The following is a 26,689-nucleotide window of genomic DNA, read 5'->3' on the forward strand; positions in this document are numbered from 1 at the left end:
GATTTTGAGGTCTCAAGTCAAGCCTTACTGAGTACAGCAATGGGATGCATCAAATGTTTATTGAGTTATATTTATACCCCACGACCCTCTCAGTGGCTAGTTGCTGTTTTTGCAGTTGCTACTGTGCTTCTTGCCTATTCTAAGCTAAACCAAAGCCAAATAGCTCTCACCAACCCCTCTCTGTGAGGTAGTGTGATCTTTGTTAAGATCTTGTGAGTTGGTGGTAGAGAGGAGTTGTTTGCGAGCACTAGAAGAGCACTCATAAGCTTGAGCACTTGTTTGCCTTGTCAAGTTATAAGTGAAGAATTTGTTAATCTTGGAGGTGTTCCTCCTAGACGGCTAAGTGTCGCCCAAGAGCTCCCAAGTTGTGGTGAGCCATGGGATAGTTTGTGCAGGTCAAGCTTCGCCTCCAAAAGGGAAAAAGCTAACTAGTGAAGTGGGGAAAGGGTTGAGTGCAACCCGGCTTCCTTGGAAGCACCCAACGAAGATGTAGGATTCATCCGGTGGTGAATCTGAACTTCGGTGAAACAAATCATTGTGTCTCCTCACTGGTTTGCATACATTTGCACTGCACTTCTACTTCATTGTTAATCTCATTACATTGGTTGATCTACTCGGGTGTTAGTGTTTGTGAAGTGTAGGAACTTTGTCTTTCTACTAAGATACACCATCTGAGCACATTCTCTAAACCTGGTTTGATCTTTACCTCTCTTGCATTGCATAAGGTTTAAGGGGTTGTCTCTGCCCGTAGCAAAACCGGAGGTTCCAGTTTTGAGACCGGAAGTTCCGGTTTCCAGCAGACAGATTTTCTTCCGCTGTTTCAGGTGTGTGTTTCCTATCTTCGGAGATTCCGTAAGTTCCGAAAATCTCCGGAAGTGTTTCTGGAATATTTCGAAAGTCACTGACAATTTTTTTTAAGTGGCGATGTTTTCAGGTTACACCTATTCAACCCCCTTCTAGGAGACATCAAGATCCTTCTAAGGGTTGGAGTTTAAGGAAATTAGATGTTCAGAATGCCTTCTTGCATGGCATGTTGGAGGAAGATGTTTATATGGCACAACCTCTGGGCTTTGTGGATGTCACCAAACCAAACTATATATTGCAAACTTGACAAGGCATTGTATGGACTAAAACAAGCACCGAGGGTTTGGTATTCCAGACTCAGTGCTAAGTTAATTACTCTTGGATTTCAAGCATCCAAAGCTAATACATCCTGTTCTTTTACAGCAAGGGCAATATAACCATGTTTGTGCTTGTGTATGTTGATGACATAATAGTAGCAAGCTCAACAGATAAGGCAACTTCAGCATTACTGCGAGACTTGAAGGAAGAGTTTGCATTAAAGGATCTAGGCGATCTACACTACTTCCTTGGTATAGAAGTGAACAAGGTACGTGAAGGTATTGTTCTCACACAAGAAAAATATGCTACGGACCTCCTGAAACGAGTTGGAATGGTAGATTGTAAACCTGTGAGCACACCTCTTTCAACTAGTGAGAAACTGTCTTTACATGAGGGTTCTCTTCTTGGAGCTAATGACGCATCACAATATAGAAGCATAGTAGGAGCTTTACAGTATTTAACTCTTACTAGACCTAACATTGCATTCTCGTTCACAAATTTGCCAATTCCTTCATGCTCCAACTACAGTACATTGGGCAATAGTCAAGAGAATTCTCAGATACGTTAAGCAGTGTACTCAGTTGGGACTCAAGATCCAAAAGTCTATGTCTACCTTAATAAGTGCCTTCTCTGATGTAGATTGGGCAGGATGTATAGATGACAGAAAGTCAACAGGTGGGTTTGTTGTGTTCTTGGGAACAAATGTTGTATCCTGGAGTGCACAAAAGCAGGCAACTGTTTCAAGGTCCAGTATAGAGTTAGAGTATAAAGTCATAGCTAATACAACAACAGAAGTCATGTGGATACAAACGTTGCTTCGAGAATTGGGGATAGCAAGCCCACGGGCAGCAAAGCTCTGGTGTGATAACATTGGTGCTAAATATTTATCTGCTAACCCTGTTTTTCATGCCAGGACCAAACACATTGAGGTAGACTTCCACTTTGTGCAAGAAAGGGTGCTTGCAAGGCTCTTGGAAATTGATTATGTGCCATCCGGAGATCAAATAGCTGATGGGTTTACAAAAGTATTGTCGGTAAGGTTATTGGAAAATTTCAAGACCAATCTTAACCTTAGCTCGGTTATGATTGAGGGAGGCTGTTAAACAAAGTAGCGTGTATATCTTCAAGGTGGTTTGTATTAGGTGCCGTGTAGATATTCTTGTGAAACAATCGAGGTTGTATCATCTAGAGATAGATTAGTTTGTGTAGATTTTCTGCTGTAACAAACATCTAGCTAGATCTCTTGGATGGTTATCCTCCCGTACATGGCACCTATGTAAAGTCACGCGAGGGTCTGTTCCTCGCTCATTGAATCAACACGCAACTCATCGCTGATCCAAGATAGGGCACAGTGTTTCCACCAACGCGCCTCTAATTTTACACTTCGTGCAGGAGGATAAATAGGTTGGACTTGGCCACCGTCTCGAGGTCAATGCTGGAAGAGAGCATTGACGACCTGAAAGAGCTTGTCGAGGGAGCCAAAAATCCCACGCTAGAATTCAAGATTGTGAAACAGTGTTGTGCTGCGCTGCGGAACTAGTTTTGGGAGGCAAGTAGCAGCCGCCCGATCTTAGGACGTGACAGGCTGAGGTCGCTGAGCTTGATGACGCGGGGAGCCAGGGTTTTTTCGACGTCGGCACAGAGCAAGAGAGGGTCGTTGGTGATGACGGCGGCGCGGGTGGGGAAACAAAATCCACTTCTGGATTTGGCCTTTTGGGTGTGTTATCTGGTGGAGCTTTTTGCCGATTTGCTAATTCAAAGCATTTTACATCGGATGATAGTTCAATGATAAAATTTCTCCCAAAATATAAACATTTTGGTTTTGCATTGGATGCCTTCTCATTATCTAACACCACACTTTGGATTATTTAAGACCATAAACATGCCTCTTTTGTGATCTCAAGTTTAAAGAAAAATAATTCTATGTTTTCAGTACCTCATAGTATACCTTTTTTTCATCAGTTCATTTACTTTGCGATGCCAATACACTTGTGTTTATCTTGAACGAACTCTTTACTTTGCCACTGCAATTAACAGAGTTTTTATCATGGCACTTAGGCCCTCTTAGTTCCAAGAACTAAAGTTTCGTCCCTATCACATCGAATATTTAGATACTAATTAGAAATATTAAATATAAACTAATTATAAAATTAATTGCACAGATGGAGGCTAATTCGCGAGACGAATCTATTAAACCTAATTAATTCATGATTTGATAATGTGATGCTACAATAAATATGTGCTAATCATGAACTAATTAGGCTTAATACATTCGTCTCACGAATTAGCTTCCATATGTATAGTTAGTTTTATAATTAGCTTATATTTAATCCTTTTAATTAGCATCCGAAGATTTGATGTGACATAAACTTCCGATCATGCACCCGGCTCCGGTACACGTTCAGCGACACAAAAGATTTTATTTTTCGGGCAACCCAAAAGATATTTTTGGGGGGTAAAGAGAAACTTTCCCTCAAGTACACGTAGCATTCTCGCCCCTACCCTCGCCGCCGCCGCCCACTGCCGCGGCCGGCAGCCTTCCGCAATCCGCATCGGCCATGCTCCACCTCCAGAAGCGCCTCCTCTTATCGCGCCACCAATGGCTCCTCACCCTCACCCGGTTCGCCGCCTCCACCGCGTCCTCCTCGGCCTCGCCTGGCCACGCGCCGTTCGCCGTCGCGGACTACCTCGCTGCATCCTGCCATCTCACCCGGAACCAGGCCCTCAGGGCGTCCCGGAAGCTCTCCCACTTCAAGTCCCCCTCCAAGCCCGACGCCGTGCTCGCTGCCCTCTCCGGCTTCGGCTTTACTCCCCAGGATATCGCCGCCGCCGTCATCCGCCACCCGGAACTCCTCTGCTGCAAAGTCGACAAGACCCTGGCCCTGCGCTTCGCTGCGCTCAAGGATCACGGCCTCTCCGCTTCCCAGATCGCCCGCTTACTCGTGCTGGACCCGAGAGGCTTCCTTCAACCCGCCATCGTCTCGAAGCTCAAGTACTACGTCCACCTCTTCGGCTCCGTCGACGACCTCGTCAAAGCGATCCCGCATTCCAGGAACCTCCTCAGCGCTGATCTGGAGAACGTGGTGGAGCCCAACGTCAGGCGCCTGGGTGAGTATGACATTTCCAGGATATGCCGTGGCGCACCGAGGCTGATCTGCACCAGACCAGAGCACATCCAGGCGATAGTGGCGCGCGCTGAGGACTAGGGCGTACAACGCGGCACCCCTATGTTCATTTATGCGCTGCGGTGCGTCTCCTCGCGCAGCAAGGAGTCTATCGCTACAAAAATGGAGTTCCTGAAGACAACGTTCCAGTGGTCAGAAGATCGGGTGCGACTTGCGGTGTCCAGGGACCCGGGGGTGCTGACTGTCTCCAAAGACAAGGCACTCCGCGTGTCCAAGTTCCTGATGTCAGTTGTCCGGTTGGATCCGGAGTATATTGCTTACACACCGGCAATGCTCAAGTTTTGCCTGCAGGGCCGCCACATACCGCGGCACTATGTTATGAAGTTTCTTAAGGAAAATGGATTGCTGAAGCATGACCGGAGCTACTATTCTGCAGTCGTGGTGACTGAGAAGGTCTTCATGGAGAGGTTCAATTCATATGCCCTTTCAAGGAGGCTGCACCGCACCTTGCCGAAGACTACGCTGCTGCACGCAGAGGGGAAGTGCCCTCTAGATTCATATTGTAATTTCTTGGTAAGTGTGTAACTTAGTACTAACTGTGCATTATTGCACTGCTGAGGTTGACTAGCAGTAGTGAACTGGCGATCCTAAGTGTTTAGTCTCCTAACTGTACCCCTTGCATTCTAGTTTTTTTTTCCCCTGAAGTACATTGTAGTTGGGCTGTTCCTAATGCCCTATGAAACTCCCCTTGCATTCTAGTTTTTTTCCCTCAAGTACATTGCAGTTGGGCTGTTCCTAATGCCCGATGAAACACCGACGTTTTTTTAATGTGATACTGGTGTATTGGTTGGATGGATACAATTGATTGATCTGGGAACAAAACTACAGATCAAATTTCAAAAGATTGGTGGGATTCGGTTATTCCGAAGAATTATTTTTGCCACTGAAGCAACTTTGATCCTACTGCTATCTCACATACTCAGGTCAGTACTATTATCATCTTTTTATGCGTCTCACCTCATCCTGCAGGGATTTTTTTTCACTTACACATGTGTACTACCTTAGTTTCCGGTATCATCTTATTTTTGTATATCATTTCCTTCGGTTGCTGACCATAGTGCTATTTACCAACCGAACCATTTTTAAGTTTCCAAGAGTATAGTATTCTGAACATTCTAAAATGTGCAAGAGAAAGTACCTTAGAGCTTCACTAGTACCTTTGGTTTTCAGTTTTCACCTGTTGCAGAATTTGAATCTATTCCAGTCCTCAAGTTAATTTTGTAATTTTTTCTTTACGCTGTCTGACTTCCTTGAAGATGAATCTGTTAACTACTCAAATATGCATGCATTGCTTTCTATTTTTAGATAATATCTTTCTATCGCAATTATGAAAGTGCCGATAAATTGTGTGAAGCTGTCAATTCTAGCTCATTATTAATCAAAAAAAGTGTGACCTTTGCTTGTGGCTATTCTCTGTTATTTCAACTCACTGTGAATTTTCTGAAGCTTGATCATAACTTTCAATTAAAAGTAAAGTACACTGGTGCATCTAAAAAGTTCAAGGCCATGAATCTTGGATTTTTAATGTTTAAGTACCTAGGTGACACTCCATGACACTGCTACAGTTTGTATTAGTTATTATCTTTAGTAGTCAGCTGTAGTACAAGCTACTCCTGTGATTATTTATTTATTTTTTGCTAAAGCAAGTTCTGCACCAACTGTAGCTCTCACTCTGCTAAAATCTGACCTTTCAATGGATTTACCCTTAGGAAGCCCAGGTTATTGCCTTATTAGTGCGCACAAGATACTTTTGCTAGAGAAGCGTTGGTAACTCAATGTAGAGCATGGGATTCCAGCCATATTTGATGTGTGGGCTTCCTGCATTCAGTTGCATACCTTACTCATCTGTAATGCTGATCTTTTGAGACAAGTAACTAGGCACAGTTAATTGCTATGACTTCTTGTAAACTGGAATTGTTCAGCAAAAGATTTTTGGTTCTGGAGAGCTGTGACTTCAACTGTATTGTGTAAACTGGTATTTCCATTAACTTTGCTTTCTTAGAGCAGGGAAGGGAAAAAAAATCTTTTGGCTAAAAAATATGTTGTTGTAGCCAGTTAATTTTCTCAAGCAACAATTATTGAAGCTGTGTACACTAAGAAGTGTTCATTGAGAATATCCATAACATTTCCTAGGACATATTTGAAAAACACATTTTTTCAAAAGTTTCTGGAAGACTGGAAAATAGTTATGCTTCGTCTACCATCCCTGAAAATACCAAAGCATGTATAACCCCGGGAAAATTGCTAAATTGAGAATATCCATAACATTTCCTAGGACATATTTGAAAAACACATTTTTTTCAAAAGTTTCTGGAAGACTGGAAAATAGTTATGCTTCGTCTACCATCCCTGAAAATACCGAAGCATGTATAACCCCGGGAAAATTGCTAAATTAACATGCATTTGATGCTTACTTTTTGGGTTTGCCTGGTGTGGAAAAAAAATGATGTCTGCTTTTAGATTTCTTGATTGTTGGGAGCAAAGCAACTATTTCAGGTTAGTTGAAAATAGGTACATGATCAAGCTTGCTGATATATGTTATTGAACGGATGGGAAATAGTCAAATAGACCTATGCTTGTGTTGCAGGAAGAAATTGTTGGCATCTGACTGGAAGGAGATGATGAATAGCATAGTCACGAACAGGGTCCATGGAGACTCAAAGGAGTATGAGTGCATGACAGTACTGTTGCTGCAACTGCAACGCCTAGCCAGGCTGCCTCATGCAATTACCAGATGGTGGACTGCTGGTTTACGAACACAATGATTATAAAGATTTAGTTATTGTTGATGCTGTTACCTTTTTGTGATGCTATGTGCTAAATGGTTGGAAGTCATCAACTAGATTACGTGTTTCGTTGCCTTTTTGCATCCATGCTGTTATTCAAAATTGCCTTGATTTATTGCCCAACTGGCATCTAAGTTCTTGGTAGCGGTGGTGTCATGTGGTACTGGCTTTGCACAATTAGTTCATATGTTGTTGGATGATTAGGGTCTTCTTAGAAATTACCTGCTTCATGTTTGTGAACACAATTCCTTTTCCGTATGATGGACGGTACCCCAAAGAATTGGACTGTTGCAGCTTTGGAGAAAAGCATAATAGTTCTGATGCAGATCCTATGCGGTCATGCGCTCTTATTACCATTTTCATTTTTTTTGACTTTTCCCTATTCTCCAATATTATTTGCAGCGACCAAATCAGGTGACTTCTTAGTTAGTTGTCTCTATTTATGAGTGATGATGCAAAATGAACAGCAGTTTCAAGTTAATATCTTATTATGATTCACCCAGGCAGGTTTGCCTGCTGGATCCGATGGTTTCGAGTAGCAGCATCTTCTGCTGACTCTGGCCTCGGAAGTTATGACTTTTGGTATGATTATGTTGATTATGACAAAATGCAATGTGTTTTTGGTTTCTTGATCAAGAATATACCCTCGTATATTGTAGGACTTGATTAGCTACTTCACAAATCTCTAATTTTTTGGCATTACTTTTTGCGAACAAACAATTTGCAGTGTGCAATTGTGTTACTCTATCAACTAACAACTATACTTCGGGCTTGTGGAGCTAACAGTCTGTTTAAACAAGGAGCTTGTATACGGATTGTCCTCGGTCATGACATTCTTGATACGCGGCGGATGCGGCAGCGATTATAATGGTCGCTAAGAAATACTCCTCTTTTCTTAACAAGGCAATCAGTTTTTAAAATGAACTTGTTAGTAGGGGAGGCAGACCGTCAGGACTATAAGTCGCGTACGCGACAAAATAGCACTCGTACGCGACAAAATAGCACTCGTTGCTTCAAGACGCTGCACGCGTGGGCTGATGATTTGGCCCAACTCCGCCCTCCTGCTGTTTTTTTTTTCCTGCTGCAAGCTGGCACGTGGAGGGAGAGGTGCCTCCGGTTTCCTTTTCTTTTCTTCCGTCCGTTATTTGTTTCATTCCTTCCGTGTGTTTTCTTTCATTCGTTTTTTCCTTTTCCCTATTTATTTCTCTTCTCCGGTTAGCATATTCTCTTCCTTTCTTTTTCCTTTTTTAATGGAAGCTTTTCCGTTTTACTCTTTTTTTTCTTTTAGTCAGATGACAACCTAGCATACTCACTTATATTATAATTTGATTCGCAACTCATATAACTCTATTATGACTATTTTTTCTTTTTTTCTTTTACTTCAATTTTCATTTCTTTTATTTTATCTTGTTTTTATCTTCGACCTTATTTCCATTTCCTCATTCCTTTTTCCCTTTTGATTTCTTTTCCTTTTTATTAGTTTAATTAATTATTTTTATATTTTAATTTAGATTCTCTTCTATATATTTCTTCGTACGTAATTTATAATTTTTTTGCTTATTTGATTCATTTTCCTTTTATATTTTTACTCTTCTCTTGTATTTTTTATAACACTATATATTTTTCTTAGTACATAAAAAAGTACATTCAAGATTATTACTTAGTACATTTAGTTGTTCTATATAGATTTATTAGTTTGGAGTGTAAAATTATGTGTTTACTAGACTCGTTCGTTGGCGACATTGACTCATTTATTCCCTTTTTATGATTGAATTGGTCAACTATGTAGACTCGTGGATTAAAATAATATTATATATCCAAAATGTATTTGTTCCAAGTGTACAAATTTTTATTCAATGAGTCCATATAATTTATTCTATGTGTATAAATACTTGTTCTATGAGTTCCGGCAATTTGTTCGAGATATATAGATCTTTTATTCTGTGAATTCATATGATATGTTCGATGTGTACTACTATTTTGTTACATGAGTTCGTATAATTTGTTCCATATATATTTATTTTCATTCCGTGAGTTTATATAACTTGTTTGATTAGTATAACATTTGAGTTCATATAATTTGTTCCAGTTGTATGTAGTTTAAAAGATTGTTCTAAAATCAAATTTTCAATTTTTGTTTACTATACATCTATTTTTTTTTGCATCATGCAAACTTTGTGATGTTTAGTATTTCATTCGCTATTTATAATCATTTGTTCACCCTGTTATTTTCTTCATATTAGACAATTATTTATTCTAGTTATTCAAATATTTGTTCGCTGTAATCAAATTTAATATTTCGCATTTAAAAAATATTTTTTTTATAAAATGATCCAAACATAATCGAGTGTGATCTTGTTTTAAAGATCTTGTCGTAAGAAACATAGTGGTGCAATCGGAATTTAATTTGGATGCTCAGTTTATGATTTATGAATTTTTTAATTTTAAAACTGCATATTGTGTTTACTTGCATGCATGCATAATCTTTTCTTTGTTTTTAGTTTTCTCTCGTAGGTGAATACGCGTCAAACAAATTATTGTGTCTGGTCCACAGAAAAACGCGCCGACCCACTACTCCCTTGCATGTACGGACGCGCTAATTAGAAAATGATAAACACAGATTTGTCACCTGTAATGACATATAACCGCGCCCGAGGCAGACCACAGGTGTCCCAATCTTCAGGTGTTTTACGGTTTATGTATCCCTCTCTGCCGTCTGCCCCTCTTACCATTTTGTTTTGGAGAAGACTCTTTATTTACCGAAGTTCTAGTCAAGGAAAGGAGATTGTGCTTGTATTAAGATTCATACATAACAGTTTTGCAGACTGAATCCATTTTGGTTAGATTGAATCTATTGCGGATTTGTGGATTTGAAAAGAATCCTCCATAACACGGCAGATTATGGTCTGTGGCTCCTCCTGAGAAAAAAAGGAAAGAAAGCAAAGAAACAAAAAAGAAAATAGAAAAAAAATACCTTTCCTTCTCCTTTGTTTTGCCCAAGTTTTGGATAACCTGATTTTTCATCTTTTATAATCCAAAACAAAAAAAAATGTGCATTTTGTGTGATAACCGCTAGCCTATAGCGCTTCCTCTGTCCCATCCTCGGCGACGCCGCGTGCTTCCCCGCCGGCGCCGGCGCCGGCAGCCATGCTCCCCGTCCAGAAACAACACCTTCCTCTCTCCTTCCGTCCCCGCACAACCGTCACGCTCCTCTCGTTGCGGCGCCACCAATGCCGTCTCCCAACGACACGATTCTCCACCACCGCCGCCGCCGCCGCCTACTCGGCTAGCAACGCCGCCCCCTTCGCCGTCGAGGAATACCTCGTGGCCACCTGCCATCTTACCCCTGCGCAGGCGCTCAAGGCCTCCAAGGTGCTCTCGCACCTCAAGTCCCCCTCTAGGCCCGATGCAGTGCTCGCCTTCTTATCGGGCCTCGGTCTCTCCGACGCTGACATCGCCGCCGCCGTCGCCTACGACCCGAAGCTCCTCTGCTCCGAGGTCGAGCGCACGCTGGCCCCGCGCCTCGCTGAGCTCCGGGACATCGGCCTCTCCCCGTCCCAGATCGCCCGCCTCGTCCTCGTCGACCCCGCGCGCTTCCGCCGCCCCACCGTCGTCTCCAAGCTGCAGTACTACGTCCCCCTCTTCGGCTCCTTCGATAACCTGCTCCAGGCTGTCAGGAGCAACGCCTACCTCCTCAGCTCCGACCTGGAGCGGGTGGTCAAGCCCAACGTCTCGTTCCTGATGGAGTGCGGGCTAGGTGCTTGTGATATTGCCAAGCTGTCCCTCCCCGTGCCAAGGCTGATCACCACCAACCCTGAACGCGTCCGGGAAATGGTGGAGCGCGCCGAGGCTGTTGGTGTGCCCCGTCGCACCGGGATGTTCAGGCACGCGCTGCTCGCAGTCGCGTTCCTTAGCGAGGAGAAGATTGCTGCAAAGGTGGAGTTCCTGAAGAAGACATTCAGGTGGTCGGATGCTGAGGTGGGCATCGCAGTTTCCAAGTTACCGTTGGTGCTGAAGCACTCCAAGGACAGGCTGTGCCGCATGTCAGAGTTCCTGATCACCCAGGTCGGGTTGGAACCAGAGTACATAGCTCACAGGCCTGCACTACTTACATATAGCTTGGAGCGTCGCCTGATGCCTAGGCATTATGTTGTGAAGTTCCTTAAGGAAAATGGATTGTTGGAGCAGGACCGGAGCTACTATACCGCTGTCCAAGTGAGTGAGAATGTCTTCATGGAGAAGTTCATACGTCCTTACAAGGAAGCTGCACCAAGCCTCGCCCAAGACTATGCTGCTGCTTGCAGAGGAGAAGCGCCGGAACCCAACACTGGCTCGGCAAGTGTTTAACTGTGTAGTGCTTAGCAATGTTTTGACACTGAGCAGTGAGCTGGTAACTTTGTTTCAGTGTTCTTGCCTAACAGTAGTGTGTTGCTACATGCTGGATCAGTTGTGGTTAACACCCAATGGAGCTAGTATTTGGTTCCTGAATCCTTGTAGACTCTTCTTCTGGTAATGAGGACAGTATGGCATAAGTATGACCACGACTAGATTTATCTTTGCTCTCTATTAATCAAGTTGACTAAGATCTTCAGCATCTTTGCTGTTGTTATTAAATTTCACAAGAATGTTTGGCCATAGTTTTAATTTGTATATGATTTCATCTTTATGGACCTAGTAAGCATAAACTTTACTCATGGTTTTACAGACTGATGCAAAAGGGTAAAGACTGTCATGAGACCCATGACACACAGCGAGGGGATACATGGAGTTGTCCCTTTGCACTTGCACTGCTAACCTCTTATGCTTACTAACCATTTATAGACTCGTGCAAAATACTGTCATGAGACTCATTGATGTGTGACACACGGTAAGGGCTTACATGGAGTTATCCCTTTGCACTTGCACTAAAAATTGGATGCTTGTGTAAACTAATTTTCTGATGAAACCAAAGACGCTGTAAAACAAGAAATGAGAAACCAGAGACAACAGTTTTGAGCTGTTTTCTACTAACTGTTTCGATGAATTCTGCTTTTATAGCGATTTCTGTCCAGAGTAGCTGGACTTTCATTTTCATTCCATCGTTCTTGTTCATTTTTCTATCATAGGCCAGTTACTATCAAAATTTCATGTTCAATGTTCAGTATTTAGATTGTGCTCAGGTCATACATGTGTACCTTATGTTCCTTGCGAAACTTTAAGAGCATATTCATTTTTCCTAATGTTACAGTATGAGTAAATTTCTGGAAAATATGATGTCACATTTATGAATAAATTTCTAGCAAGCAATGCAAACTGGCTATCAGATAATTTTCCCTAATATGCTAGTGATTGGTTAAGCTTGTTCCTAGTATCATCACTGATCTTTATGGGGGAAATGGCCTTTTTCTTTTTTGAACCAGGAATTTCCCAAATTGTGATGGATTTTGATCTGACAGAAGAAACCAAATCCACCGTTTTCCTGTTGCACATGTGTGGAGGTATTTGTCCATTTTTTTCTGGAATTTCAGTATATATTATGAAGTTTATTTCTTGGGTTTTGCTACAATGCGCTGGGGGAATTCGTTAATGCATCTACAAAGCCTTCCTTTTTGGGCGTGGTGGTCTCGGGCGACTACATTTTCCACTTGCCGATGCAAAGCTGCTGAGACCTGAGAGCTCTCGTGCTGCTGCTCCTCCCTGTGCTCCACCGAGTCTACCGCTGCCTTGTGAAGATAAAATCTGCCACTGTTAATTTCCAGTGTGTTCCAGATGTATTATGATCTGCAGTACAGATTGGTGCCTTTGTTGATTGATCCAAAGACAAATTACAGAAAATTGAAATATGGGTTTGCTGCTTGTACCCACCTATCAAGAATTCAAACTGTTATTTAGATTTAATCATATAAAGTGGGAATACTTTTTATTAAATAAATGAGCGAAAATATCGATAATTTGTATATTATTCTGTTTTGAAAAAACTATCTGCTGTAGTTATTTGTTCTAGGTATGTCTTAATCAACTTTTTAAGTTTTGACCATCAATAACTAAAAATACAAATAGTTACATGAGGTTGATTCTACTAGATTTACACGAAAAATAATTTTGCAATGTATACATTTTCCTATTTAATAATATACTTTAGAAATGATGGTAAGAATTTCACCTTCTAGACATGTCCTTATCAATATTCCAAACAGCTTATATTTGTCATTGGATTCATTGGATGGTTGAAGAAATGTTGGATACTTGGATGAACAAACTCGACAACACCCAAGAGGCACTGGCACTTGGATGCATACATTTTTGTTGCACTTTTCAAAATTGATGAATCATTAAACATAGTTGACTACAACAGAGTAGGAGGTTTGGATTATTCCATATCACATTACTTTTCCTTTATATATGCGGGCGTTCGATACATGCATTCTGGATATTCCACTGCCACGGCCACACATCAGAATTGCATAATTCAATAAAATTCCAAAAAGTCATTTTCCATTGTTAGGTGGTATAGCAACCGTGCCTCATTTTCCATCCATGAGCCAAGCTTATGCGTCAGCAAACCTCTTTTTTTTCTTCAAAAAAGGGATAATCTCAGTTTTTCTTGAAAGCGCCTTAGGAAATTTCTTCATCACTTGGTATTGCCAATTACACAATTTAGACAGCAAGAACTCACTCCAAAACACATTTAGATAATTGCTACGTCAGAAGCTAAACAGGAAGATGGCACAAAAGAATGAGACTACTTGATATAATGAGATATGAAGGGATGGAATATACCTAAAGATTTAGCCCTGCTTGGAAAACTGCTATCCATGCGCCTGAACCTTGATTTATGGCTCTTGTTGGGTTTCAACTCTAATCTACCCCAGCTTGCTTGGACTAAAAGGCTATGTTATTGTTGTTGTTGAAGTCGAGGACCCTTCCTGCCCAAAAGTTTCCCAAACACAGCTCCATATGGACCGGTAATGCAACAACCAAGCAAAATATGGTTCCTGATTCATTTTCACCATAAGGAACAGGAAACATTTTCTGTACACACACTTCTTTACAATACATCTGCTGATCTGCAGATTGTACCTGTTTTGGGGGGAGACATTTTGATATTTGACATTAAATTTGTAAGCCTTTCAAGATTTGACACTCATATTATAATGACACGTGGGGTCACTCTGAGTCATTGACATGGGTCAGGGTGTCAAATCTTGAAAGGCTTGCGAATTCAGGTCAATTTTTGAAATTTCCAGACAGGGACACCCTGAAACTCAAGAATTTGTAGAGTGAGCGAGTTGCGAAGTTCTTGGACTTAACCAACTCCCAGAACACCTTGTATTCCTCACTCTACAACTGATCACGCCTTAAGTCCGAAACAAACCTTCCCAAGTTGAAGCTCCAGGTCACCAAAGGATCACCCAATACCTATAACCCAATCATACCCATTCCGGCAATTAGAATCCAACACTAGTTGTCTACTGGAAGACAAAGTCTTCAAATTAATATGCAAGCATGATAGTTTCATCGGAGACTAGCAACAAAGCCAAACTAGCATTGCATAACCGATGCACCATATTTAGGCAATGAACAATGAAACAGGATCACCATCTCTTCCTGCTGCTAACTGTCAATTTATGCAGTGCGGACTTGCAGTACAAAGTTACACACTTGCCAATGCAGTACCCAGCTCCTGCAATCTAAATCTAGACGGCATTTCCCCTCTGCAAGCATCAGCATAATCTTCAGCAAGTTGTGGTGCAGTTTCCTTGTAAGGATGTATGAACTTGTGCACGAAGACCTTTTCAGTCAGCATGACTGTGGTGAAGTAGCTCCGGTCATGCCCCAACAATCCATTTGCCTTAAGAAACTTCACGACATAGTGGCGGGGCATGAGACGCCCTCCAGGCTAAATGTGATTAATGCCGGTCTCAGAGCAATATACTCTGGATGCAACCCGACCTCAGCGAACAGAAACTGATACACGCTGTGCCCTATCTTCAGAGATCGTCAGCAGCGACGGGCACCTGGACACTACACTAGCCACTTCAGCATCCGACCATCGGAATGTCTTCTTCAAGAGCTCCATCTTCGCAGCGATAGTCTCCTTGTTGCGGTTCGCAACAAATTGCAATGCATGCCAGAACATTGGGGTGCCACAAGGTATGCCGATGTCCTCAGCGTGGGCCAACATCGCCCGGACATGCTCCTGTTTGCTGTAGAGCAACCTCGGCTGATTGATGGAGGTCATGGAAATCTCGTGAGCACGTAGCGTGCACTCGCGCAGGTACAAGACATTGGGCTAGATCACACGCTCCAGATCAGCGGTCAGGAGGTAGGAGCTTCTCTTCAGCGCACGAAGGAAGTTGTCGAAGGAGCCGAAGAGGGGGATGAAGTACTGGAGCTTCGTGACGATGTCGGGATGGCGGAAGCCTGCAGGGGCCAGCCGGACGAATTGGACGATCTGGGAGGGGCGGAGGTCGAGATCACGGAGCTCGGCGACGCGCGGGGCGAGGGTCTTGTCGGCATTGCAGCAGAGAAGGTACGGGTCGCGGATTATGGCGGCGGCGATGTCTCCTTGTTGCAGCAGAGAAGGTACGGGTCGAGAGGCCGAGGCCGGAGAGGAGCGCGAGCACGGCGTCAGGCTTAGAGGGGGACTCGAGGCGGGAGAGCGTCTTGGCGCGCCCGACGGCCATGGCGACTTGCGCTGCGGTGAGGCCGCAGGTTGCGACGAGGTAGTCCTCGACGGCAAACGGGGTGGGGGCTTCAGCTTCTGCCGCGGTTGCGGCGAACCGGGCGACGGGGAAGAGCCACGGGTGGCGGAATGGGAAGCCGAGATGGTTCATCAAGTGGAGCATTGTCGATGCGGGAGGGCGCCAGCTGCCGATGACCGGAGGGAGGAGAGCACCGCGGCGGCTCGGGTGGGGTCGGAAGGCCGGAAAAGCAGGGTTGTTGAGAGGCTTCAGGGGCGGGGCAGCTGCGACCGGCGAGAGGATGGGAGAAGCGGCTGCGGCGGAGGGGTTTAAGGGGAAGCGGATGCGGCCGGGATGGATCAGGCGGCGGCGCCCTCGAGTGCTCCCTGAGGCAGCGATGGCGGACGGCAGGGCTCCATCTCCATGGGCGGCGCCGGGGGGGGGGGGGGGGGGGGGGGGGAGGGGATCCCTCACGATGCGGTGCAAGCACCACACGGGCCGCTCGCCTGTAAGTAACATGGGCCTCCTACTCGATCAGGCCTTCGAGTGGCGCAGGCCTAGCCTGCATCACGAGATAGGCTGCGTAGTAGGCCAGCAGTTTGGTGGACGCTGCGTAGTGTTAAGATGGAACTTTTTTATTTTTTTATTTTTTATTTTAGCACTTTACAAAAAATATATAGTCGGATGAAAAAATTGCAAAACTAGTCTATCGTCGCCGGCTGGGCCGGCGGAAGCTGGGGTAACGGTACACCCCTCCGCACCATACTTTCAAAAAATCATAACTAATTCATATCAATTCGGATGGAGATAAACTTTATATGAAAATTGTAGATCTCGACGAGATCTACAACTTTGATATGAATTAGTTATGATTTTTTTAACTACGGAGAGGTGTACCGTTACCGCCGGCTGGCGGTCTTCCGTCGGCCCAACCGCCGCCTAGGCCGGCGGAAGCGCCTTACCGCCGGTCTAGCCGGCGACGGTAGACTAGTTTTGCAATTTTTTCGTCCGACTATATATTTTTGCAAAATGCTAAAATAAAAAATAAAAAAATAAAAAAGTTCGTTAAGATGGATCCGGTAGAGGCGATTGCCCCATCTTTTTTGGTTGCGGCGACTAGCCGTCTAGCGAGGGAGGAGGGTTTTTTTTTTAAAAAAAAATCAATCGTAGTTGGCTGGAGAACGGGACAGGTCGAGGATGTAACAAAACCGTCGGTGGAAGTGACGTAAAATAAAACTAGAGATCACTTGAATGTGCTAAGGGTGTCAGCCAGTGAAGTCGAACCTCAGCTGTATGAACGATCCTCATGCAAGTTTTTTAAACTCCCTGTCAAAGAGTCAATCCGTTGACTCTTGACTGAAAAAGACAAAAAATGGCATCGGAGTTATTTATTTGCAAATATGCAGAAAGGAGAAAGGGGCAACAGATGATGCCCAATAACTACACCAAGTGTCCAGCTTATGAAAATGAAATGATGACAAGAATTCGTGGTAAAGTTGGATCCTTGCTTCGATCCTCTTTTAGGCCTTACCTCCCAACTCCCAACTTTGACACTATGCAAAAAGAAGATTCCCCATCACATCAACTTGCAGTATATGCATAGAGTACTAAATGTAGATGAAATTAAAAACTAACTGCACAGTTTTATTGTATTTTACGAGACGAATCTTTTGAGCCTAATTAGTCAATATTTGGATAATAATTCACAAATACAAACGAAACGCTACAGTGTGCTACAGTGCTGGCACAGTAATTTGGCACCTCCCAATTTGGCCAACTAAACAAGGCCTTAGAGAATATACTGCAGAAGCCAGTTTAGTGGAACATCCACTTTACCACAATAGATGTTTGATGCACAACAGTATTACAATTAGAGTATTACTTCCGTCCCAAATTATAGATCGTTTTGGCTTTTCTAGATACACATATATTATTATACATCTGGATATAGAGTATATCTAAGTGCATACTATGAATTAAAAAAGCCAAAACGACCTATAATTTGGGACGGAAGTAATACTCTATCTATCTCCTCGCTTGTAGGTTATCACCATAGACAAGAATACTGCCATATTTTGTACCTAGTGAAGCATTACCCTTTTTGAAGTTAAAGTTAAACAATTGCATAACATGGAAACAGTCAGCAGGAACTCTAATGACCATATAGACTGAGGAGAAATAAGCAAGTAGTATCTATCAATCACCAAAGTTCAAAGGACTCTTCAAAGACTGGGATGCCCTCTTACAGGTCTGCAAATTAGTAATATAGATATGTCGTATCTAACAATTCCGCATTAGAAAATGCAGCGAATGGGCTAACGACACCAAATGGATCGAATCATTGGAAAGAACATCAAGTATGCAGATATTGCAGCATTCATAAGATAGCAATTCTGATGTACAGAAATAGTATAGTTCTCTCAAGGGAACAAGACAAAACAAGCACACAAATAGGCTTGTGACATTATGCATTTGTAAAGTTATAATACACATAAAAGTGAGTCAAAATTATACATTATCAAACCAGGAAAAGACATGGACCTGTACAGGTCATCTTACTCAGAATGGTATTAAGTCTTAACGCAATGATATGCCGTTCCCCAGCACATTCTAGAAAAAAAAAAGAATGGTATTAAGCAATTTCCAACGAATTCAAGGACAATAAAACAAAAGGAATTTGTACACTTCAATATAATTTTGAATTTCACATGAATTACTTCAAGTTTGCCCCCCCAAAACAGTGTCCATCATGTTTAACTTTCTGCAACTTCAATTGTGGTGTGTTATATGATTAAAATGCAGAACTTCTAACTCCATAGCCTTGAGGATTACAAGTAAATTCTGGCCGATATTCATATCAAGTCATTATCTCACACATATTTAACCTTGATGGTAGTCTGGTAATGCAAACGTGCTACAAGGACTCCATGTATGCTCTCATAGTGTCGTGCTTTGGTTTAGGCCGGGTCTTCCAGAGTAATAATTTGTACCAACAAGGAGCAAGAACATGAAAGCATATGCAAATTAAGATGACGACTTGAACAAACTTGAGAGCATAGAAAACTTTATATCAGTAAAAGATATTGAACGTGCAATAATATATATAAAAAAACAAAAGAGAAATAGAGAGCATAGAAATTTTTTTAGTTTTGCAGAAAAAACCATAAAAGCATACAAATATTTTCAGATCACAATCCAGATGTTGAACGTTAAATTTGAAGATTTTTTACTGACATAAATACACGATGGAAAAAAGAAAGGGATGATGAAAATAAAATGGAACATTCAAGCAACTCTAGAACATGCCATAAATACAGATCTAACAATCTTGATAACGTAAAATAATCCTCAAATGGTTTTATCTGCTTTCTCCCTTCCAATTTTAGTGATCTTAAAGGAAGCACAAATGGATTCATGGAATGCTCACCATTCAAGATTTCTAGTGAAGGGCATCAAGGTAGTAGTGCAAGTGCCATGCAAGAACCACATGTCTATTGTCATTAATCATGACATGCCTTCGCCTCTTTGGTGCCAGCCTAGAAATGTAGTGCCATAGTTTATAATCTAGGTGAATAACATGAAAGGATATGCAAATTACAACAATGATTAAAACAATCCAGTGAAGCTATTCATAGATGCTGAAGGTTCAAGTCAACTTGATTAGATAAATGAAGCGATAATAATCTAGTCCATGGTCACAAACGAACGTGTGAGAACATGACATGAGGATGAACAAGTTTATAACCAAGTCATGTTGCTATTTCTCTTCTGGAAGATAAGACTACATATTAGATTAAGAAACCAAAATGCTAGTTTCATTGTGCATTAGCAATAGGCGAACCTGACGGACACTATAGTAGGCAAAGAACATTGAAGATCACCAGCTTACTACTAACTGGCAAAGTTTGCAGGCAATGCACAGTTAAACACTTGCCAACCCAGTTCTCAGTTCCTGAAATCTGAATGTAGAGGCCACTTCCCCTCTGCAAGCAGCAGCATAGTCTTCAGCAAGGTGTGGAGCGGCTTCTGTGTAAGGGTGTATGAACTTCTCCATGAATTTCTTCTCAGTCATCTGGACCGCAGTATAGTAGCTCAAGTCACGCTTCAACAATCCGTGTGCCTTAAGAAATTTCAGAACATAGTACCGGGGCATTAGGCATCGCTCCAGGCTATGCATGACTAATGTTGGACTGCAAGCAATGTATGCTGGATCCAACCTGACTTCAGAGATCAGGAACTCAGATACACGGCGCAGCCTGTCTATGGAGAACGTCAGTATTGACGGCACCCTGGGCACGGCAGTACCCACCTCAACATCCAACCACTGGAATGCCTTCTTCAAGAACTCCAACTTTGCAGTGATAGAATCCTTGCAGCTGGGTGTGACCAACTGCAGCGCATGCCTGAACATTGGGGGAACCACGTGGTACGCCAATGCCCTCAGCACGCACCACCATCTCCCGGATGCTCTCCTGACTGCTGTAGAGCAGCCTTGGCGCAGAGATGCAGATCTTGGTAACATCTTGAGGACCTAGCCCGCACTCACGCAGGCACGAGACGTTGGGCTTTACCACCCTCTCTAGATCAGAAGTGAGGAGGTAGAGGCCTCTGTTCAGAGCACGGAGGACATTGTCGAAGGAGCCGAAGAGGGAAAAATAGTACTGGAGCTTCGAGATTGTGATGGGTCGGAGGGAGCACTGGGGATCGAGCCGAACGAAGCGAGCGATCTGGGAGGGCGAGAGGCCGAAATCACGGAGCCCGGCGAAGCGCGGGGCTAGGGTCCTTCAACCTCGCAGACAAGGAGTGGCGGGTAGCGGGCGACGGCGGCGGCGATGTCGTGGGCCGAGAGGCCGAGGCCGGAGAGGAAGGCGAGCACGGCGTCGGGCTTGGAAGGGGACTTGAGATGGGAGAGCGCCTTGGCCTTCGACACCTTCCGGGCCTTGTCCCGGGTGAGGTGGCAAGAAGCGACGAGGTAGTCTTCGACGGCGAAAGGGGTGGGGTCGGCCGAGGGTGCGGATGCCGCGGTGGTGGCGAATCGGGTGAAGGAGAAGAGCCATTGGTGGCGGAATGAGATGCCGAGATGTTTCTGGAGGTGGAGCATCGCCGGTGTGGGAGGCCGCTGCCGGCGGATGGCCGGAGCAGGGCGCCGCGGCGGCTATATGGTGGGTTCGTGTATGTTTGTTATCGAAGGGGAAAGAAAGAACAGTGGCAGCGGATGAGATCAGTCGCAGCGTATGTTTTGATAATGGCAAGTCATCAGTTGATAAAAATTAGGTAAAGCTATCACTCACTCGAGGATTTGCGGCAATCTATCCCTCATTTTCCTCCCTCCCAATCTGCACGTAATTTCACATTTCCTCTCCAACTCTGGTCAAACTCCGGCGAGATTAGGGTTCCAGGGTTAGGGAGCTGGGGTTTCCGAGGTTCGAGGGTTTTCGGGGAGGAGCTCAACGGAGGCCGACGGCGATAGGCCAGCCTAGCGGAGGTGGTGGGCGAGGGGGCGGTGAGGCGCGACGGTGATGGCGCTGCTGGCCGGGCAGTGGAGGAGGCCGGTTGGGTAGGGCAGGGGTGGGAGCGATGATGGTGATGATGGCGGTGTCGGGAGGCGGCGGGGGAGCGGCAGGAAGGTGGCTGTCGTGGGCGGGCTAGGGTGGGCGCCTTTCTGCGTGCCAGAGCCGCAGCGCATTTATGGCGAGGTCGATAGGGGAACCCACGAGATCCACGCCCTGATCTTCCAGTCTGCGCCCGAGGCGAATATTTGTCCTGCAGGCCCAGATGAGTCCGACCCCCTGCGCCCTGGGTCGGGCGAGGTGGGGTCTTGCGGCGGGGGGTCGGGTGCTCCCGACCCTAGGCCCCTGGGTCGGGCGAGGCGGAGTTTGGTCATCAACGGGTCGAGAGCGTCCGACCTCGGAGCACTGGGTCGGGCGAGGCGGAGCGGGGCTCTCCCCTCCCATGTTGGGCCGACGGCAATCTTTATTACCTCAGGTAGGTCTGGGCCTTCATGATCGTTATTTTAATGGGCTTTAAGGGGTCGTTAATATTTCCCCCAACACAAGCTCTACAGACGAGGCGCCTCATCAGGAGTACTCATGAAATGCATCACACGAGAAGATGGCAAGGACATACTGGAGGAGATAAACAAAGGAATCTGCGGCAACCAAGCATCTTCGCGTACGATCGCGGGCAAAGCTTTCAGAGCAGCGTTCTACTAGCCAACCGCCCTAGAAGACGCTGAAGAACTAGTCCGTCGGTGCTAGGGTTGTCAATTCTTCGGCAAACAGCAGCATGTCCCCGCCTACAACTTATTACCATACCTCCAACGTGGCCCTTCGCATGCTGGGGTTTCGACATGATTGGTCCACTTCTAACGGCACTTGGAGGATTCAATCGAGTACGTAGCCATCAACAAGTTCACTAAGTGGATAGAGGTGAAGCCAGTAACCTGCCCCAAGGCAGATAGAGTACTCGACTTACTCGACGAGATCGTCCACCGCTATGGATTCCCCAAACGGATCATCACAAACCTGGGTTCCAATTTCAACAACCACGAGTTATGGAAGTACTGTGAAAATAGCGGCATTGATATTCGTTATGTTTCTGTTGCTCATCCGAGGGCCAATGGCCAGGTTGAGCACGCCAACAGGATGCTACTAGAAGCTCTGAAGAAAAGGCTGCACGACATTGGCAACACCAAAGGAAGCAAGTGGTTCAAAGAATTACCCAATGTTCTCTATGGGCTACGTACTCAACCGTGCAAGCCCACGGGGCAATCGCCCTACTTCCTAGTCTACGGATCAGAAGCTATCCTCCCTGCTGACGTTACATGGAAATCCCCAGCAGTCGAGCAATACGACGAAGAGGCAATAGAGGAAACAAGGCGTCTGGATATAGACAGCCTCGAAGAATCATGCTGTGCAGCACTCGTCCAGTCCGCAAGATACCTTGAAGGGCTCCGTCGCTACAATGATCGAAACATCAAAGAACGTTCTTTCCGCATAGGCGATATGGTACTCAAGCGTATTCAAGACACCAATGGGCTCCACAAGCTTAATTCACCATGGGAAGGGCCGTACATCGTATCCAAGGTCACAGGCCTAGGATTGTACAGGCTACAACATCTCTCTGGCAAGGACATCGAGAACTCATGGAACATCGAACATCTCTGTCGCTTCTACCCATAGTCAAAAGACTACAAATCATTGTAAACAAGCGATCAAGCCAACTTTGCAAGTCTTTCAGCATAATAATGCAATTATTTTCAGCGACATTTGGCTACTCGTCCTCGCCTCAATCGCGGCTCGCAAAAGCGGGTCAGCAGCATCTTATAAGCCATTGAGCTCTCCGGGCCACAACGCCCCAATACGACTTGTAATTACAAGTCCACACGAAATATTCAACTCACCTGGCAGTTCACAAAGTGGACTAGCGGCGCAAGAGCCACCAAGTCGTCTGAGTGTACATAAACTACTTGTTCGACTACTTTTTTATGACAATTTTATCTCGAGGGCATCTCGTATTAACGAATTTTGCAGCTCCAGGATTTCTAGGGTACATCAATGAAGAAGTCGGGGCAATAAAAATACAAGAATTAACTCAACAACGACTACAAGCTCCTGCTTATTAGCAGTTACAACTGAAGTCCTAGGCTTTTACAATATCACACAAAGCATGTATGAATAGCCCCAAGACTACTCTACACCTCGGAGCAAGAAGCGTCGAGGCGGAAAAAGGAAAAAGAGCACACGCAAGAAAGCTACGCTTAAGGAAGTTGTACTTCAATCCTCCCTTAGCAGTGACCTGGATAAAGACCGGGACGCACAGTGATCACTGCTTACAAGAATTCTTCTAGCAACATGACCTCCGGACTTGGCCGCAGAGACTGCGGAGGGAAAGAGCATCTGGGCACTCAATACAAGAACTCTCCTGGCATCATGAGATTTAGTGGAAGCTACCCCTAGCGAAGAGCAAAAGCCTCAAACCAACTATCTCTATAACCCGAGCCATGAGCTCTCCAAAGGCAGAAGCAGCGCTATTTATAGCCAAGGCAACAAGCTACCATCCAGGAGGGATACACCACGTGCCCATGACCACACAGTAAAAGTTCCCTGAGCACCAAACGCCAGTATAGTATTCACGTGAAGCTTATCCTTATTGTCAGGAATCTGGAGCCCGTGCTCACATGCGGCTCGTCCCTTTTACAACCAGATAAGGGTGAACAAGTACTCCCATGTGTCCTTCCTGACGAAACAACAATAATGCAAATCCTCTGCTACGAAGAGTTGAGGGAAAAAGCCCTACTGTGAGAAATCCTGGAGCCACTACTCAATGATGACTACCGGATAGCTCGAGTACCCAAGTACTCAGCAAATCGCTTCCAAAGAGGCTCATAATAGTTGCTTTATGCGCAGACACTCAACTTGGTTGAACGAACAAAATCAGGACCAAACTTTGAGATGCACTAAATGTTGCAGATAACTAGTCAAAGAGCAACAAATCGCTTAAAGACTTAGAGTTATATACATAGCTATTCCATTACAAGACTAATGCTTTTCATGCCCAACAAAAAAGGGAAAAAAATATAAGTCTCCTGCAGATCCAAATACTTGGCCACCTCTTCAGCATTGGGATCCTTCTCTTCCAGATACTGCTGAAAGACTTCATCAGTACTATCCCCAATGATCCCCTCCGCGACAGGAGACAGGTCGGCCTTGGGGTAGAAGGACTTAACAAAAGCCTAGCAGCTGCTTGGACACAGACTTCGCCATCCCTTGGATATAGCTGGTGATCTTCGTTGGCTCATCTCGGAGTTTTTCCACTAGTGGGCGAGGTTTTGTGCCTTCAACTGGAGACTCTACCATATCAACCAATGGCTGAGCCACCTCAGTCCACTACTAGAGTTCAGCTTGTTGCGCCCGGATAGTAGTCATGGCTTCGACAAGACTAGCTTCACCATCCCGGTGCATTTTGGATTCCTTCTCCAGATTGTGCTCCATCTTCTCCACCTATCGCACCAACTTATCATGCTAATCGGTCAATTGGTAGAAGGCATTCTTCCAAACGGTGACAGAGTTCTTCAGCACAGTTTCTTGATTTTTATATTCTGCGCAATGGAAACAAGAAGCCAATAAAAAAACTACAGATTACAGATAGACGAAGGCCACAAATGTGAGTACTCACCTTTAGTCTTGTGGTACAACGACTTGTTATGGGCAACGAGGTGGTCTTTTTCACTCATAAACTCTTGCCTTTCCGCCTGGAAGGATGCCGCCGTACTGTCAAACTTCATCACGAGTCGGGAGGATTGCAATCGTTCTTCGGCCAGTTGTTTCTCTAGCACCTCAATCCGGCACAAAGATTCGCCATGTTCCCACACAAATTGAGCATTCCGGCGAGAATGGTTGATCAGGTCTTGTTCACCAGAAATTAGTACTCGGAGGATGTGCAGAAGACAACTCGCAAGATAAATAGTACAAGACCAAAATCAGAATTTACCTCAGTATACGACGCGACACGTAGGTTCATCTCCAGAATGGTAGCCACCGTCTGCGGATCCAATTTGGGGCTCTCAAAGGTCTGGATCTCCTCAGGACGCAGCAAACCCTCCATGGGCGACTCGCTCCTTATGCTAGGTACCGAGACTAGCTCGCGGCCTCCTGATGTCCCCGCCTCAGACGACGTCCCAGCTGCAGTAGCCACGGCTTCAAGAGTCCATGAAGCCTCAAGCTCAGAGACTCCAGGATCAGCAGCGTTGAGAGGTATCATGTCCAAGACCTCTGACGTAGGCGGATTCTCCACAGGTACGGCTTTAGGGAGCACTATGGGAATAGCGGGCTCGGGAGCTGGCACCACAACATCCCTCAGTGAGCTGATCACATCACGCATCAGCACAGCGACAAAGGATGTGGCGCCCGCCTCTGATGCTGGAGCCGAATTCTCCTTGGATGGGACTATGGTAGGCGCGAGGACTGGACCTTCAATTGAGCGGCTTGCGCCATCAGTTGTCGACCCCAAACCTGATGCACCAAGGTCCATATTCAAGGATGTCCTACACAAGATAGAGCATAAGAAAAGGAAGACAACCAAGTACTCGATACAAAATTGGTACTCAAATAACAACAGAGTACTCATCTGGTGGATCTCCGCAGCTTCAGTGACGGGTTCCCCACCAAGCGCATCGGCTGGATAGTAGGAGTGGACACCCTTGGAAGAGCTCACGACAGCATTTCCTAGGTGTTGGCAGCTAGGATAGTACCAACTTCATCCCCTACAAGTACCTCTGTACCCGCAGGGTTTAGTTCAGCAGCGGGAGGCTCGCGATCATCTCCAACATTAATGTCCTCCCCAGCAGCTAGAACTTCAGTTGGAACAGTATCGGCTGTCGTCTTCGTTGTCTCAACTACATCATCGGCCGCTTGCAGGAAAAAGAAGCCATGATCAATAGTTGTGGCATTACTATACAGGCTTAATCGTACCCGCACCTCAGGGTCTTGCCCTTCCTCGAAGGTTATTACCGGCGGAGGAGCATCCTTGACGATGCGAAGACTACGCGAAACACGCCTTTTGACAACCGCCGTTCGTATCCTCCTCGGCAGCGGGGCTAAACTGGCATCAAGCTCATCTTCAGCAGGACACTTCGACGCGCCAGAGGATGCTCCGGCCTGCTCAAAGGTTCGATGCTGCACAACAAAATCCTTAGCAGCATCAGTGTCAGAGTAACCCATTCCAAAAGTACGCCGTGCGTTTTTGCTATCATCAGCACCGGGGGGAGGAAGGGGTGAAAAGAACACGAGTACGTCTTCCTGCATAAAGGGAAATAAGTCGGCAAAGAAGCTCAACAATGAATAGGTACTCGGGGGCTTCGACCATGAGTACTTACTTCTCTTGGCAGGTCAGAAGCATTGAAGGGTCCGACTACCTTGGGGATGTCCTCAAC

At 44.9% G+C, this 26,689-nt stretch overlaps 1 protein-coding gene and 3 pseudogenes across 1 annotated transcript; 2 read left to right on the top strand and 2 right to left on the bottom strand.

Annotated features, from left to right (window-relative positions):
- Positions 1-3,680: 3,680 nt before the first annotated feature.
- Positions 3,681-4,975, top strand: LOC117853390 (uncharacterized; annotated as a pseudogene).
- A 5,146-nt stretch (positions 4,976-10,121) lies between these two features.
- LOC117851314 (transcription termination factor MTERF8, chloroplastic) lies at positions 10,122-11,707 on the top strand. Its single transcript, XM_034733109.2, has one exon. It carries the CDS (start codon positions 10,241-10,243, stop codon positions 11,438-11,440), a length of 1,200 nt encoding a protein of 399 aa, XP_034589000.1. The 5' UTR covers positions 10,122-10,240; the 3' UTR covers positions 11,441-11,707.
- Positions 11,708-14,598: 2,891 nt separating this feature from the next.
- On the bottom strand, positions 14,599-16,179 carry LOC117851847 (uncharacterized; annotated as a pseudogene).
- Positions 16,180-18,097: 1,918 nt separating this feature from the next.
- LOC117851305 (uncharacterized) lies at positions 18,098-21,003 on the bottom strand (annotated as a pseudogene).
- Between the last annotated feature and the right edge of the window lie 5,686 nt (positions 21,004-26,689).

Source organism: Setaria viridis, chromosome 4 (genome assembly GCF_005286985.2).
Source record: "Setaria viridis chromosome 4, Setaria_viridis_v4.0, whole genome shotgun sequence".
Classification (NCBI taxonomy): domain Eukaryota; kingdom Viridiplantae; phylum Streptophyta; class Magnoliopsida; order Poales; family Poaceae; genus Setaria; species Setaria viridis.